An 18,050-nucleotide genomic window follows, 5' to 3' on the forward strand; every position below is an offset into this window, starting at 1 on the left:
CTAAAGTCACCCGTGACTCCAACACTTTTATAAAAATGACTTTTATTGTGACAAAGTAAGACAAACTACATTTATATAAATTGGTATTTCTACAATTATATTGACTAGCATATTATTTATACGGTAAGTGCAAAAAAAAAAATGCCAGAACTGCTGTTCTTCAGCTGTCTTGCAAAAAACACAATAAAAACAATAAAAAATTTCCAGTTATCCCAAAACGGCACCAATGGAAACTACAATTCATCCAGAAAAAATCAATGCCTCACACCGCTCCACTGGCGGAAAATAAAAAGGTTACGGATCTTGGAATGCAGCGATGCAAATACAACTTTTAAGTGTTCCTATTGTAGAAATATAATAACATAAAAACCCATATAAATCCTATATTATTGTAATTACATTGACCCACAGAATAAAAAGAACATTTCATCTACACTGGATGGTCAACCATGTAACAGTAGAAGACCAAAGCTGAGATTACCTTGATGAAGAAGGTAGCCGACAAGAACCACCTCAGAAGATTAGCCAAAGATGAAGCTGAGCAAAGAGAATTACTGGAAGAGCAATCCTGCAACGGAAACAAACCTCTGAGGGCAAAAACACACCGCCGCTTTTTTTTATCTCTGACTTTTCAAACTCTGCGCTATAGCACGTGAGTTTGAGAAGAACAGCAGGAAGACAAGCCCTGCCCTATCTTTCCCGCACTTACTGTAGTATTAACTGATGAAATCAATGGTTTTGTTCCGTCCCGTTATGTGAAATCACGCCCATGTGAAGAAGCCCTGAGAGTGAGCGGCAAAAGCACAACAAGGCGATGGAGAGTCTCTGAAACAAAGACGACTGAAGGAAGAGGAGTTTTTCCAAGTGAAAATACAGATGGAAGAAAACCTTCAGGTAAAAGACGGGTAGCGCTGACAGCGGGAAGCCTACGGACGAGGTAAGGGGGAGCGCCGCATAGTATAAAACCAGCTGCGGTTATGCAGCAGATTTCCAGTCAAAATGGTTTTTGGATGCGGAAAGGTTGCAGAATTTGCCACGAAAATTTCGGCTGCAGACACTACGTGGCATTTCTGCCACATGTAAACCACAGTGACCCTCAGTAGTAAGGGTCCCCCACAGTAGCCCCAGTAGTAATAGTGACCCCACAGTAGCCCCAGTAGTAATAGCGACCCCAAAGTAGCCCCAGTAGTAATAGTGACTCCCACAGTGGCCCAAATAGTGATAGTGTCTCCCTATGTCAGCTAGAGTTATGCTGCCACGTGCAGATTGGCCTCAGTAGTAGCAGTATCCCCAATTTTAACCCCCAGTAGTACTAGGGACCCCCACAGTGGCCCCAGTAATAAGTGTCCCCCGAAGTCAGCTAGAGTTATGCTGCCACATCCAGATTGGCCTAAGTAGTAACAGTGTCCCCAATATATGCCCCAGTAGTAATATGGACCCCCACAGTGGCCCCCATAGTAATAGTGAGCCCTATGTTGGCCACAGTACCTCCAGTAGTAATAGTGACCGCCGTAGTGGCCTCAGTAGTAATATTGTCCCCCACAGTGGCCTCAGTAATAACAGTGACCCTCACAGTGGCTTTAATAGTAATAGTGATCCTACAGTGACCCCAGTAGTAATAGTGACCCCCACAGAAGCTCCAGTAGTACGTGACCCCCCACAGTGGCCTCAATAGTAATAGTGACCCCCCACAGTGGCCTCAGTTGTAATAGTGTCCCAGGTTCCAGTAGGAAGTGCCCCCTATATCAACCTCAGTAGTAATAGTGACTCTCACAGTGTCCTCAGTAGTGATAGTGTCTCCCTAAGTCAGCTAGAGTTATGCTGCTACGTGCAGATTGGCCTCAGTACTAAGTGTCCCCAATATATGACCCAGTAGTAATATGGACCCCCATAGTGGCCTCCATAGTAATAGTGACCCCTATGTTGGCCACAGTACCTCCAGTAGTAATAGTGACCGCCATAGTGGCCTCAGTAGTAATATTGTGCCTCACAGTAGCTTCAGTAATAGTGACCCCCACAGTGGCTTTAATAGTAATAGTGACCCCCACAGTGGCTTCATTAGTAAGTGATCCCCACAGTGGCTTCATTAGTAATAGTGACCCCCTACAGTGGCCTGAGTAGTAATAGTGTCCCAGGTTCCAGTAGTAAGTGTCCCCTATATCAGCCTCAGTAGTAATACTGACCCCCATAGTGGTTCCAGTAGTAATAGTGAACTACACAGTGGCCCCAGTAGTAATAGTGACCAGCACAGAAGCTCCAGTAGTAAGTTACCCCCACAGTGGCCTCAATAGTAATTATGAACTCCACAGTGGCCCCAGTAGTAATCATGACCAGCACAGTGGCCTCAGTTGTAATAGTGACCCCCATAGTGGCCCCAGTAGTAAGTGTCCCCCTAAGTCAGCTAGTTATGCTGCCACGTACAGATTGGCCTCAGTAGTAATAGTGTCCCCAATATCAGCCCCAGTACTAATAGGGACCCCCACAGTGGCCCTTAGTAGTAATAGTGTCCCCCTAAGTCAGCTAGAGTTATGCTGCCACGTGCAGATTGGCCTCAGTGGTAACAGTGTCCCCAATATATGCCCCAGTAGTAATATGGACCCTCACAGTAGCCCCCATAGTAATAATGACCCCGACAGTAGCTTTAATACTAATAGCGACCCCCACAGTGGCTTCATTAGTAAGTGACCCACACAGTGGCCCAGTAATAATAATGACCCCTACAGAAGCTCCAGTAGTAAGTGAGCCCAACAGTGGCCTCAATAGTAATAGTGACCAGCACAGTGGCCTCAGTTGTAATAGTGTCCCAGGTTTCAGTAGTAAGTATCCCCTATATCTGTCTCAGTAGTAATAGTGACCCCCACAGTGGCTTCAGTAGCAAAAGTGCCCCCCACAGTGGCCCCAAAAGTAATAGTGAACTCCACAGTGGCCCCAGTAGTAATAATAGTGACCAGCACAGTGGCCTCAGTTGTTATAGTGTCTCAGGTTCCAGGAGTAAGTGTCCCCTAGATCGGCCTCAGTAGTAATAGTGACCCCCACAGTAGCTACAGTAGTAAAAGTGACCCCCACAGTGTCCCCAATAGTAATAGTGACTAACACAGTGGTCTGGGTAGTAATAGTGACCCCCACAGTGGCCCCAGTAGTAGTGACCCCCTGCAGTGGTCCCAGTAGTAATAGTGTTCCCCCATAGTGGCCTCAGTAGTAATAGTGCCCCATATTTTCGTTCCAGTAGTAAGTATACCCTATATCGGCCTCAGTAGTAATAGTGACCAGCACAGTGGCCCCAGTAGTAATAATGACCCCTTGCAGTGGCCCTAGTAGTAATAGTGACCCCTTGCAGTGGTCCCAGTAGTAATAGTGTCCCCCACAGTGGCATCAGTAGTAATAGTGTCCCACACAGTAGTCCCACCTTATCTAATCTGCAGGGGTATGCACATGCTTGGTCCACGACAGACTGTTTTGTGGCCAGAGGTGTCTGTCCACACAGGTTCAAACAAACAGTACAGGGATGTGAGACCGTGACAAGGAAAGTGAAAGAATGTTGCCATTTTCCCCTAAAGTCCTGCTGTATAAATTTAGAAAGGAGACTGGAATTTTGTGGAACGACTGACAGATTGCATGAGAAGCTTGTCATTCCTTCCTGTTCAGTCCAGGTTTTACCCAAAGCAACATACGTCTTCAACCAGACCATTACAGAGCTACACAGGAGTGCTCACCGCAGAGGACGGACTTTGGGGTGGCTGGTAATATTGAGGGCACAGACAAGGTGTTAAGTTGAAGAGTTTTTGACTGAAGTTAAAATGTTGTGGGGCTTGATTATTTTTTGTCACAAGAAAACCCTGATTAGGAGTGAAATACACATATATATCTATCCTCGGCTTACATTACGTCCTACATATATGCAATAAATTGAGCGAATCCTCTGTAGTACCCTGTGGTATCGCCTCTAGCTTGGATACAAGATGTGATACAGGTGGGCATGGAGGCTCTAGCACCCTGTTGTACCGCCTCTAGCTTGGATACAAGATGTGATACAGGTGGGCGTGGATGCTCTAGTACCCTGTTGTACCGCCTCTAGCTTGGATACAAGATCTGATACAGGCAGGAATGAAGGCATGGAGGCTCTAGTACCCTGTTGTACTGCCTCTAGCTTAGATACAAGATCTGATACAGGCAGGAATGAAGGCTCTAGTACCCTGTTGTACTGCCTCTATCTTGGATACAACATGTGATACAGGAGGCATGGAGACTCTAGTACCCTGTTGTACCGCCTCTAGCTTGGATACAAGATGTGATACAGGAGGCATGGAGGCTCTAGTACCCTGTTGTACCGCCTCTAGCTTGGATACAAGATGTGATATGGGCGAGCATGGAGGCTCTAGTACCCTGTTGTACTGCCTCTAGCTTGGATACAACATGTGATACGGAAGCCATGGAGACTCTAGTACTCTGTTGTACCGCCTCTAGCTTGGATACAAAATGTGATACGGGGGCATAGAGGCTCTAGTACCCGGTTGTACCGCCTCTGGCTTGGATACAAGATCTGATACGGGCGAGCATGGAGGCTCTAGTACCCTGTTGTACCACCTCTAGCTTGGATACAACATGTGATGCAGGAGGCATGGAGGCTCTAGTACCCTGTTGTACAGTCTCTAGCTTGGATACAACATGTGATATGGGCGGGCATGGAGGCTCTAGTACCCTGTTGTACTGCCTCTAGCTTGGATACAACATGTGATACAGAAGCCATGGAGGCTCTAGTACCCTGTGGTACCGCCTCTAGCTTGGATACAACATGTGATACAGATGGGCATGGAGGCTCTAGTACCCCGTTGTACCGCCTCTAGTTTGGATACAAGATCTGATACAGGCGAGCATGCAGGCTCTAGTACCCTGTTGTATTGCCTCTATCTTGGATACAACATGTGATACGGAAGCCATGGAGACTCTAGTACCCTGTTGTACCACCTCTAGCTTGGATACAAAATGTGATACGGGGGCATGAAGGCTCTAGTACCCTGTTGTACCGCCTCCAGCTTGAATACAAGATGTGATACAGGTGGGCATGGAGGCTCTAGTACCCTGTTGTACCGCCTCCAGCTTGAATACAAGATGTGATACAGGTGGGCATGGAGGCTCTAGTACCCTGTTGTACCGCCTCCAGCTTGAATACAAGATGTGATACAGGTGGGCATGGAGGCTCTAGTACCCTGTTGTACCGCCTCTAGCGTGAATACAAGATGTGATATGGGTGGGCATGTATCTATTGGCGATGCATCTGGCGACCGGGCAGCCATGGAAGTGTGACAATGTTGTGGGGGCTCCTGTGACAATGTTGTGGGGGCTCCTGTGACCCCCTTGTGTGTGCGGCCGAGCATTATCCTGCTGCCTCTTGGAAGCCACCATGAGAGGAACACATGTGGCTGCAGGATGTCCTGAACATATCGCTGAGCGGTCATTGTCATTTGTACCACTACTAGGGGGGACCGACTGTTGTATGCGATGGCCCCCAGACCATCACACCAGCAGGGGGCAGGATTGACCAAGTCCATACTGTAGAACAAGATGGTTATTAACTTTGGTTTAAGTGGATGTGATATGTTAAGGCCACTTCCCCACTGGCGATAGATTTTTCTGCGATGCGAGACTGAGTGAAAACGCATGATAATGAAACCAATGATTTTCAATGGTTTCATTCTCATTTGCGATGTTTTCACTAAGCCTCGCAGAGCTAAGAAAAATCAGCAATATCGCCCATTGCCTTCAACGGGACCAGTGGCAGCAGCGCCAGCCCCATTGAAAACATAGGTAGTACATCGCACTCCCCTGACACAGCTGTGACAGCTATGGCACGGGATTCCTTCATTCTCGCGGGATGAAGAAATGCCGTGTCACAGCTGTGGTAGAGGTCCACAATGCTATCCCATTGCTTTCAATGGGGCCGGCACTGCTGCAGCCCCATTGAAAGCAATGGAACAAATGCCATCACTGTGGTGATGATTTTTCGGGGAAAATCAGCTCTAGCTGTAAAAAAAAAAAAAAAAAAAAAAAAAAAAAAGGAATTAACTCACCTAGAAGAGCTGCTGTGATTGGCTGAGTGCTTTGACCAATCACAGGCAGTGCTCAGCTGTCATTGAATGATGGCTGGGCACTGCCTCTGATTGGTCACAGCGCTCAGCCAATCAGAGGCAGCACTTTCTGGGGGCGAGGACTTTTTTAATCCCTGGCTTTCAGAAGACAGGAGACGACTGCCGGGCCCAGAGAGAAGAGCTCTTCTAATTTTTTTTTTTTTACAGCTAGGGCTGATTTTTGAGGGAGGGGCTTATATTTCAATCATCACCGCGGTGGTGGCCTTCATTCCATTGCTTTCAATGGGGCTGCAGCAGTGCCGGCCCCATTGAAGGCAATGGGATAGCATCGCGGACCTCTACCACAGCAGTGACGGGGCATTCCTTTATCCGCGTGGTCCTTGTGGGGATGAAGGAATCCCCTGCCATAGCTGTCACAGTTGTCAGGGGAGCGTAATGTACTACCTATGTTTTCAATGGGGCTGGCACTGCTGCCACTGGTCCCATTGAAGGCAATGGGCGATATAGCAGATTTTTCTTAGCCCTACAAGGCTTAGTGAAAACATTGCAAATGAGAACGAAACCATTGAAAATCATTGGTTTCATTATCATGCGTTTTCACTCGCTCTCGCATCGCAGAAAAATCTATCGCCAGTGGGTGTGAGCCCTAAGGCAATAGGCCTGTTAGCTAGTTATATAGCTAGTATAGCTAGAGGCTAGGTGGCCAGCTGTTTATTCATGTACTGGTTTACTGTCAAATGTGATGTGCTGTAATCCTTTGTTGGGATGAAAAAGAAGACAGACCCCAGATATAAAAAAAATGTCTGGTTGTGAGTTGAAGTTTCTGAGAGTGACGGCCCAGCACCATTTTGTGAGGAGATGGCGGCAGTCCTAAGTGGTGACTAATTCCCTAATGTCACAATATTTGAAGATTAGGCAGTATTGCAGAACCTGAACAGGTTGGCCCATGCTGCGGTGTATATTCCCCATCTCTAATGGGTCCACCATGTTGTATACCAAGTGAGTGTCCCTTTGGCACACGTTTAGCAGTATTTGCATCAGCTTGGCCTTTTCTCTGTAGTTACACTACCTACTTTTCAATACACAAGATCTCACAAGAAATGTGCAAAGCGTATGCTGCGCGGCGTGCGATGCAGGTGAAATACGTGGCTGGAGGCGCCATATGCTTTCCAGGATAAACAACTGGATAAAATTAAAGTAGTATTTCCAGACTGAATGTCTGATTGCTGGGACTCCCACCGTTGGTATTCCCGCTGACCAGAATAATGGGGATCCTGTGCATCACTGCGCTCCTCACTACACTCCTTACAGTTAGGCCTCATGTCCACGGCACACGCAGATTGTTCATGCCGATGCACTGCAAGTAATCATTAAATTGATTTTTTATTGCTTGCAGGAGATCGCGGACTGCGTTTTTTTCTGCACGGATGCACTGTGGATTATCTGTGCGGAAAGAATCCGCAACTCCACATCCAGCCTGTTCCGCACCCCATCCAGCCTGTTCCCCACCCCACATCCAGCCTGTTCCCCACCCCACATCCAGCCTGTTCCCCACCCCACATCCAGCCTGTTCCCCACCCCACATCCAGCCTGTTCCCCACCCCACATCCAGCCTGTTCCCCACCCCACATCCAGCCTGTTCCCCACCCCACATCCAGCCTGTTCCGCACCTCCCTAATTGATTTTAACCTTCCAATCCGCAGTGATTCTCAAATGTATTTCCGGATGCACCGTGGATCGTAAGCTCCCATAGAGATGAATGGAGCACATCCGCGTGTGATCCGCGGTAAAATGGAGCGTGCTGTGATTTATAATCTACGCGTAGCATCCGCAAATCAAATAAAAACAAATCCACAGGTGTTAAATGAAGTCTGCCCCCCCCCCCCATGCTTCCCTATGGGCAGCTTGATTTGCAGATCTCACGCGCAGGTGCCACGTGCGGATTCCGCAAATCAGGTTCTCCTGTGGATATTGGGCCTTGGGTGGCACTCGAGTTGAACAGCAGCCAAGTATGCAAATCGGGACTGCCGAAGTTAGCCACTGTGCAAAGCTTACTTTTATCAGTCCCCAAGGGCTCCTTCACACTGCTGACCGTGATATCGCCATGAGCAAATAATGGGAAAAAGCACGTCTTTGTTCCTGCGATTTTAGAGCATTAGCGCTGCTTTTTCTCGCAAAAAATTTGCTGCCGCTTCTGATTTTTACCAGGATTATTTAGCTTGAAAGTAAATAGCAATTTCTAATGTTAAAAACGCATCGCACGAAAATTGTTCATACATTGCGGTGCGATAAAAAGGAGGCTCCATAGAGAAACATGGGCGATTTAAAAAAAAAAAACGCAACACACAGAAAGATAGGGCATGTTGTGATTTAAACAAAATAAAAAACATCGCAGCATCGCGTGACTGAAAACATCGCAAATGAGAATGAAACCAATGGAAATCATTGGTTTCCTAATCTGCGTTTTCACTCGCTCTTGCATCGCTCGAAAATGGCCAGTGTGCAGGGGGCCTTAGTGTTGAATGAAGTGAAGAGTGGACTGGGGACTGGAGCCGCAGGGAGGTGGCAAGGCAGCATCTGTACTCATGACTGCTGGGACCTCCAGAAGTGGGACCCCCAGCAATCAGCCATTTATCAACTATTCTGTGGATAGGTGATGGAAATGACTTCTGGAAATCCCCCTTTAAAGGGAACTGGTCCTGCCATCCTTCCCACAGGCAGCCTGAACCCCGGATGGGTATGCCAACTGCCCCTGACACAGCTTTTCGGAATAGACACACTTAAGTTTGACTTGAAGTCAAAGAGGCGGGCCACAACCCCCTGTCCCCGCCTCCAGTATGTAGACTGACCACTCTCCATGCTGCGGGAGAGGCCGCGCCGCCCGCGTCTGTGACTCGGAGCTCCAATCCGTGTCAAGCTTAGAGAACTGTTTATTCTGACCTGCTGTAGCACATACATGGGGCAAAGGGCATACCCGTCCGGGTCCGTGCGCTGCGTGGGTCGGGCTGCATGACACCACCGACAGGTTCCCTCTAAAACTCCTTGTAAATGATATCAAATATATAATCGGCCCCAACGATTCACTCACCAATAATCCTATAGACAGAGATGAAGAGGAGGGTGAGGAGGATGAAGGGGGTGTTCCACACCCAGATGTCCGGATCCACAGCTGAGATGCCCAAGAACATGAAGACAATAGTTTCTGCCCCACTTGCCAACATCTTCATCGTGTATCTCACAGTAGTTGCAGATTGTTCGGAAATGTTCGCCTTTACATATTTCTGGCAGAAAATTCCACAAAACGTAATGCTGAAAAAATAAATAGTTAATTTTGAAAATCTGGTCATGCAATAAATCCTAACACAAGTAATAGAGGAATAGAGCACAGAAGGGCAGAAAAGTCACTTCATATCGCTTTGCATTTTGAACATTAAAATAATTGTTTGAAAGTTAAACAATAGAATCAGCAAATGTAATACACACCCCATGGCACCCACAGTACCCCACGGCACCTACTGCACCGACGGCACCCACAGTACCCCACGGCACCTACTGCACCCATGGCATCCACAGTACCCCAAGGCACCTACTGCACCCATGGCATCCACAGTACCCCACGGCACCCACAGTACCCCACGGCACCCACAGTACCCCACGGCACCCACTGCACCGACGGCACCCACAGTACCCCACGGCACCTACTGCACCCATGGCATCCACAGTACCCCAAGGCACCTACTGCACCCATGGCATCCACAGTACCCCACGGCACCCACAGTACCCCACGGCACCCACAGTACCCCACGGCACCTACTGCACCCACAGTACCCCACGGCACCTACTGCACCCATGGCATCCACAGTACCCCACGGCACCTACTGCACCCATGGCATCCACAGTACCTCACGACACCCCCAGTACCCCACAGCACCCACGGCACCCACAGTACCCCATGACACTCACAGTACCCCAATCACCCACAGTACCCACAGTACCCCACGGCAGCCACGGCACCCACAGCACTCACAGTACCCCACGGCACCCACAGCACCCCACGGCACCCACAGCATCCACAGTACCCCACAGCACCCACTGTATCCACAGTACCCCACGGCACTCACAGTACCCCACGGCACCCACAGTACCCCACAGCACCCATGGCATCCACAGTACCCCACTGCACCCACAATACCGACAGTACCCCATGGCACCCACAGTACCCCACTGCACCCACGGCATCCACAGTACCCCAGAGCACCCAAAGTACCCCACCGCATGCAGAACATCCACAGTACCCCACGGCACCCACAGTACCCTACGGCATCTACCGCACCCACAGAACCCCACCGCACCCACAGCATTCACAGTACCCCACCGCACCCACAACATCCACAGTATCCCACGGCACTCACAGAACCCCACCACACCCACAGTACCCCACGGCACCCACAGTACCCCACCGCACGCACAGCATCCACAGTACCCCACCGCACGCACTGCATCCACTGCACCCATGGCATCCACAGAACCCATGGCATCCACAGTACCCCAAAGCACCCACTGCACCCACAGTACCGATAGTACCCACAGTACCCCACTGCACCCACAGTCCCCCACTGCATGCACAGCATCCACAGTACCACACAGCACCCACAATACCCATAGTACCCCATCGCACTTACAGCAGCCACAGTACCCCATAGCATCCATAGTACCCCACCGTACCCACAGTACCCCACCACACCCCCAGTACCCCACGGCACTCACAGTACCCCCCAGTACCCCACAGCACTCACAGTACCCCACGGCACTCACAGTACCCCATAGTACCCCACGGCACCCACAGTACCCCACAGCACCCACAGTACCCCCACAGCACTCAAATACCCCACGGCACCCACAGTACCCCGACGCACGCACAGCATCCACAGCACCCACGGCATCCACAGTACCCCACGGCATCCACAGTACCCCATGGCATCCACAGTACCCCACTGCACCCATGGCATCCACAGTACCCCACAGCACCCATGGCATCCACAGTACCCCACAGCACCCACAATACCGACAGTACCCCATGGCACCCACAGTACCCCATGGCACCCACAGTACCCCACGGCACCCACAGTACCCTACGGCATCCACAGTACCCCACGGCATCCACAGTACCCCACCACACGCACTGCATCCACTGCACCCATGGCATCCACAGTACCCCAATGCACCCACTGCACCCACAGTACTGACAGTACCCCACCGCACCCACTGCACCCACAGTACCCCACGGCATCCACAGGACCCCACAGCACCCACAGTACCCCAACCCACCCACAGCATCCACAGTTTCCACCGCACCCACAGTACCCCACCACACGCACAACATCCATAGTAAGCCACGGCACCCAAAGTACCCCACGGCATCCACAGTACCCCAAAGCATCGAAAGGAACCCCACTGCACCCACGGCATCCACAGTACTCCACCGCACACACAGCATCCACAATACCCCACAGCATCCATAGTACCCCACCACACCCGCAGCATCCACAGTACCTCACGGCTCCCACAGTACCCCATGGCATCCACAGTACTCCACGGTACCCCACAGCATCCACAATACCCCACTGCACCCACAACATCCACAGTACCCCACCATGCCCAAAGCATCCACAGTACCCCACAGCATCCGCAGTGCCCCACTGCACCCATAGCATCCGCAGTACCCCACCGCACCTACAGCATCCACAGTACCCCACTGGACACACAACATCCACAGTACCCCACCGCATCCACAGTACCCCACTGCACACACACAACATCCACAGTACCCCTCAGCATCCACAGTACCTCACAGCATCCACAGTACCCCACAGCATCCACAGTAACCCCACCGCACCCACGGCATCCACAGTACCCCACCGCACCCACGGCACCCACAGTACCCCACCGCACCCACGGCACCCACAGTACCCCACCGCACCCACGACACCCACAGTACCTCTGTATCAAAACAACTGAGTGTGCCTAAGGACTTAGAAAATAGCAAATGCAGCTAGTTCAATGGAACAGGTGCGGGCACTTGAATTCTATCCGCATTAACTGAGCATGCCCAAAACATAGCAAACACAGCTATATGAACAGAGCATGTGCAGGCAAACAGAAAGATACTGGTGTTCTTCTCACTACTGATGATTTTGTTGCAGGTGCCACCTGACATTAAGTTGTACATGTAATCCTCCAAGAAGGCACATCCATCTGCGTGTGTAAGTAAAGGTGTGTAAGTGAGTGTGCAAGTGAGGGAGTGTAAGAGTAAGTGAGTGTGCAAGTGAGGGAGTGTAAGAGTAAGTGAGTGTGCAAGTGAGGGAGTGTAAGAGTAAGTGAGTGTGCAAGTGAGGGAGTGTAAGAGTAAGCGAGTGTGCAAGAGGCAGAGGCCCGCGAGTCGTCGCGCACGGGCAGAGGCCCGCGAGTCGTCGCGCACGGGCAGAGGCCCGCGAGTCGTCGCGCACGGGCAGAGGCCCGCGAGTCGTCGCGCACGGGCAGAGGCCCGCGAGTCGTCGCGCACGGGCAGAGGCCCGCGAGTCGTCGCGCACGGGCAGAGGCCCGCGAGTCATCGCGCACGGGCAGAGGCCCGCGAGTCATTTCGTACATGTGCGGTCATGGTGCACATTGGCACTAATGAGAAAGTTAGAGGCCAATGGAGGGCCCTCAAAAATGATTTCAGGGATCTAGCAGCTAAGCTTAGGGCGAGGACATACAAGGTAGTTTTCTTGGAAATACTGCATGTACCACGAGACACACTACAAAGGCAGTGGGAGATTAGGGAAGTAAACAAGTGGCTCCAGAAGGAGGGGTTTGGGTTTCTGGACAAAAAGGCTGAGTTTGCTGTCGGCTACAGGCTCTACCATAGGGATGGGCTGCATCTCAATGGGGAGGGTGCAGCTGTGCGGGGGAGAAGATGGCTAGAAGGTTGGAGGAGTGTTTAAGCTAGGGACTGGGAGGAGGGCAAAAAGAGTAACAAGGGGGTAGACAGTGTAGATAGCGACCTGGGACCAAGTATTGGGAATGGGGGTCAAGCGGGGGGAGCGTGAAGCGAGAATGCCTGAAGAAAAGTCTGACATAGTAGGAATAACAGAAATATGGCTTGATGATAAGTTTGATTTGGTGGTGAATTTACAGGGTTGCAATCAGAAGAGACCGTGGGAACTTAATGCCGAGGCTACGGGAAGATATAGGTGCAGGAGATGAACATGTGGAATCTCTGTGGGTACAAATACAGGGAGAGAACTCACAAAATCCTGATAGGGGTTTTCCACAGGACACCAAAAATAACAGAAGAAACTGAAAACTTATTATTAAGACAAATAGAAGAGGCGTCAAACCGCAATGAAGTAATTATTATGGGGGACTTTAATTATCCGAATATAATATGGGAAGATGAAACCTGCAAATCTCACAAGGGCAACACTTTTTTTTAGAACAATTAAAGATAACTACCTTACCCAACTTGTGCGGGAGCCAATTAGAGCGAGGGCCACTCTGGTCTAATTATTAACTAATAAACTGGACAGAATCATGGGGGTGCACACTGAGGGGCACTTGGGAAATAGTGACCACAATATAATTCATTTCCAGCTGTCATTCATTAGGAAGCCTTATCAGGGAGCGACAAAAAAACTAAACTTTAGTAAAGCAAAATTTGATCAGCTCAGAACTACTATCGGTAACATTAATTGGGACAACATCCTCATAAATAACAGTACAGGCAATAAATGTGAGAAGTTTAAAAACTTCCTCATATGAGCGGTTCATACACTTTGAAAACAGAAGAACTACAAGTAGAAGGAAACCAATGTGGCTCAACGAGACTGTAAGGGGGGGGGGGGGCAATAAGAAAAAAAGAATGCGTTTAAATTATTAAAACAAATTATGTAAGAAAAAGATAAAAACTGCCAAGAAGGAGGCAGAGAGACTGATCGCCAAAGAGATCAAAAATAACCCTAAAATATTTTTCAATTATATAAATGGTAGAAGGATTTGCACTGAGAGCACTGGACCTCTAACAAATAATGCAGGAGAAATCATAGAAGATGAAGGGGGAAGGCAAACCTATTAAATAGTTTTTCATGAAGGAAAAAGAAATGTCACAAGACACAGGGGGAAAAAAACGAACCCCCCGCTAATCACCTGCCTAACACAGGAGGAAGTGCAGAGCTGGTTAAAAAGCATGAAAATCAATAAATCGTCAGGCCCAGATAGAATACACCCAAGATTTCTAAGGGAACTAAGTGACATGATAGATAGACCGCTATTTCTTATATTTATGGACACTATAGAGACCGGGGTTGTAACACTGGATTGGGGTATTGCCAATGTGGTTCCAGTATACAAAAAGAGGTCTAACAGGGAGCCAGGTAACTACAGCCCGGTAAGTCTCACTTGAATAATTGGAAAAATATTCAAGGGGTTTCTGAGAGGCGCCATCCTGGAATACCTCAAGGAAACAATGGAGTAACTCCTCATTAACATGGGTTCATGAGGGGGTCGATCATGTCAGACTTATGTGACCAGCTTCCACAATGAAGTAAGCTCTAGGCTGGACCTGGGAGAGTCTATTGATCTTGTATATCTGGACTTCTCTAAAGCATTTGACACCGTGCCGCATAATAGGCTGATATATAAAATAAGACAGCTCGGATTGGGTAAAAACGTGTGTATCTGGGTAAAGAACTGGCTCAGAGATAGAAAGCAGAGGGGGGTAATAAATGGTTCGTACTCTGATTGGGCCACAGTCGCTAGTGGGGTGCCACAGGGTTCAGTATTGGACCCCATTCTGTTCAATATATTTATGACCTGATAGAGGGTCTGCACAGTAAAATATCAATATTTGCAGATGACACAAAATTATACAAGATAATTAATACAACGGAGGATAACGTGCGGATACAAACGGACCGAGATAAGCCGGGGGCTTGGGCAGAAAAATGGCAAATGAAGTTCAATATTGATAAATGGAAGGTTCTGCATATGGGCAGGAGAAACGGATGTCACCAATATACACTAAATGGGGTACTGCTAGGGAAAAGTGATATGGAGAAAGACCTGGGAGTACTAGTGGATTGTAGACGTACCAGGAGCAACCAATGCCAGTCAGCTGCTGCCAAAGCTAATAAAGTGTTGGGGTGCATTAATTTTTAGTAATTATTAGGACATTTTAATACTAGCGTTTCTGGTGGAGCAATGCATCACACAGCTGTACTACATGGTACATCCATTATGATCCCCAGACATCACACACACAGTTCCACTACATATATCCTGACCCCACACATTCAACACATAGCTCTGCTACATTGTACATCCTTTTACATCCATCCTGACCACACACATCACACACACAGCTCTGCTATTCCACACATCACCAGACTCCTAGATACTGTGATCACTCCTGGTCAAGTGATTTCTTACTCCACCCACACATGTGATCACATGGACTGTGATGTCATTACAGATCCTGGTAATAGCTGCTGTCGGTTTATCCAGTATACAGTACTTTCTACCAAGCTGCACAATGGCTCCTCCCACAGCAGTGACCTTCTGCCCACCGGATCTCTGTGGTGGCGGTAGGTCGGTGTCTTCTGTCAGGACTGCTGAGTTGTGTCTGATATAATACCGGCTTAGTTGTATTCTCAGTTTGTTATTTTTGTCCTGCCCTTCCAAGAGCCCTAACTGTGTTGTTCTTCTGTCAATCAGGCTCTCTGTTTTATATATCCTGTAAGACCTGCAATGATGTCACCAGGGGCGGAGCAGGAAAAGCACTCGCATACTAACTGACAAGTGGTCCTTAGTAGTTTGATAGGGGCGATGGACGAGAACATTATTCTTCCACTAAATAAGGCACTTGTCAGGCCTCACATGGAATACTGCGCACAGGTCTGGTCACCGGTGCTCAGGAAAGAGGTTACAGTGCTGGAGGGCAACTAAACTAATACATGGAATGAAGGGACTGGAATACCCAGAAAGGCATCAAAACTGGGATTATTCAGCCCGGAAGAAAGACGGCTAAGGGGCGACCAAATAACATGTATAAATACATGGGGGGACGATACAAGGATCTCTGCTATGATCTGTGTATACCCAGGACTACGACGGTAACAAGAGGGCATCTGCTACATCAAGAAGAAAGCAGGTTTCATCACCAACACAGAAGGGGTTCGCTACTGTAAGAGCAGTGAGACTGTGGAACTCTCTGCCAGAACCTGTACCGTTACCTCCAAGGGGCATCTGGTCTGCATGTGTCTAACCAAACTGTCAGAAACAGACTCCATAAGGGCCCAGACTCTTTAGTAGGACCTGCGCTCACAGTCCAGCAACAGGCAGCTAGATTGGCATTTGACAGAAAAATTGGTTTTCTGATTCATTTTGAATCCAGTCCTCAGCTGGTTGATGATTTTGGCTTCTATTGAACATTGATACGTAATTTGCTTCTCATTACATTATGCAATTTATATCAGTAAAGATTTTCAGCTTAAATCTTTTTGTTCATTGAGATCCAGTGTGATTTAGGTGTATATTTCTGTAACAGTTTGTTGCAGGTGCTCTCTCTAGAATATCCTCAAATCAGGGCTTGTGAGTAGCATTTAGCAACTGCTAGAATAGTTGGGTTGGGGAGCGATAGAGAGCCAGCGTGAGGGAGCGAGAGAGAGACAGCGTGAGGGCGCGAGAGAGAGACAGCGTGAGGGCGCGAGAGAGAGACAGCGTGAGGGCGCGAGAGAGAGACAGCGTGAGGGCGCGAGAGAGAGACAGCGTGAGGGCGCGAGAGAGAGACAGCGTGAGGGCGCGAGAGAGAGACAGCGTGAGGGCGCGAGAGAGAGACAGCGTGAGGGCGCGAGAGAGAGACAGCGTGAGGGCGCGAGAGAGAGACAGCGTGAGGGCGCGAGAGAGAGACAGCGTGAGGGCGCGAGAGAGAGACAGCGTGAGGGCGCGAGAGAGAGACAGCGTGAGGGCGCGAGAGAGAGACAGCGTGAGGGCGCGAGAGAGAGACAGCGTGAGGGCGCGAGAGAGAGACAGCGTGAGGGCGCGAGAGAGAGACAGCGTGAGGGCGCGAGAGAGAGACAGCGTGAGGGCGCGAGAGAGAGACAGCGTGAGGGCGCGAGAGAGAGACAGCGTGAGGGCGCGATAGAGAGACAGCGTGAGGGCGCGATAGAGAGACAGCGTGAGGGCGCGATAGAGAGACAGCGTGAGGGCGCGATAGAGAGACAGCGTGAGGGCGCGATAGAGAGACAGCGTGAGGGCGCGATAGAGAGACAGCGTGAGGGTGCGATAGAGACACAGCGTGAGGGTGCGATAGAGACAGAGAGCAATAGAGAAACAGAGAGAGAGACAGCGATAGAGGGAGAGTGAGAGCCATAAAGACAGGGAGTGATAGAGAGAGCGACAGTGAGAGAAAGAGTGATATACACAGAGAGAAATAGACAGAAAGATAGTGAGACAGAGAGAATAGAGAGAGACAGAGTGATAGAGAGACAGAGATAGCGATAGACAGAGAAATACAGAGAGAGAGCTTAGAGGGACAGAGACCGATAGACAGAGAGAGCGGTAGAGAGACAGAGAAAGATAGCAATAGAGACACAGAGCGAAACAGACAGAGAAAGAGCGATAGAAAAACAGAGAGAGATAGAAAGGGAGAGAAAGAGAGGCAAAAGGAGAGTTTTTTATATTAGATATCTGCTCCAAAAAGAAAGTGACACTAAATAATCCCCTAACCAGTAGATATAGAAGTTCACAATCACTTCTGAAACATTTTATGTTCGTGTAGTGACATCGGGTCAATCTAGTAAAAGTGAATGGCGCAGCAGCGCACATGCACAACCAGCTCCCCATTCACGGAGGGCCCAGTAAGCCCACACCGAGGAGAATGGGTTCCTCGGGATTGGTGGGGGTCACAGTGGTGAGACTGGGAATAAT

The 18,050-nt window shown here is 49.3% G+C and overlaps 1 protein-coding gene across 1 annotated transcript in view; it reads right to left on the minus strand.

Annotated features, from left to right (window-relative positions):
• The window catches only part of SLC9A3 (solute carrier family 9 member A3), a 285,255-nt gene that overhangs the window by 136,635 nt on the left and 130,570 nt on the right, over window positions 1-18,050 (minus strand). The window contains exon 7 of the mRNA XM_066579077.1: window positions 9,175-9,395. Within this exon, the coding sequence (XP_066435174.1) occupies window positions 9,175-9,395 (221 nt within the window). The remainder of the gene's footprint in view (window positions 1-9,174; window positions 9,396-18,050) is intronic.

Source organism: Eleutherodactylus coqui, chromosome 9 (assembly GCF_035609145.1).
Source record: "Eleutherodactylus coqui strain aEleCoq1 chromosome 9, aEleCoq1.hap1, whole genome shotgun sequence".
NCBI classification, from domain to species: Eukaryota; Metazoa; Chordata; class Amphibia; order Anura; family Eleutherodactylidae; genus Eleutherodactylus; species Eleutherodactylus coqui.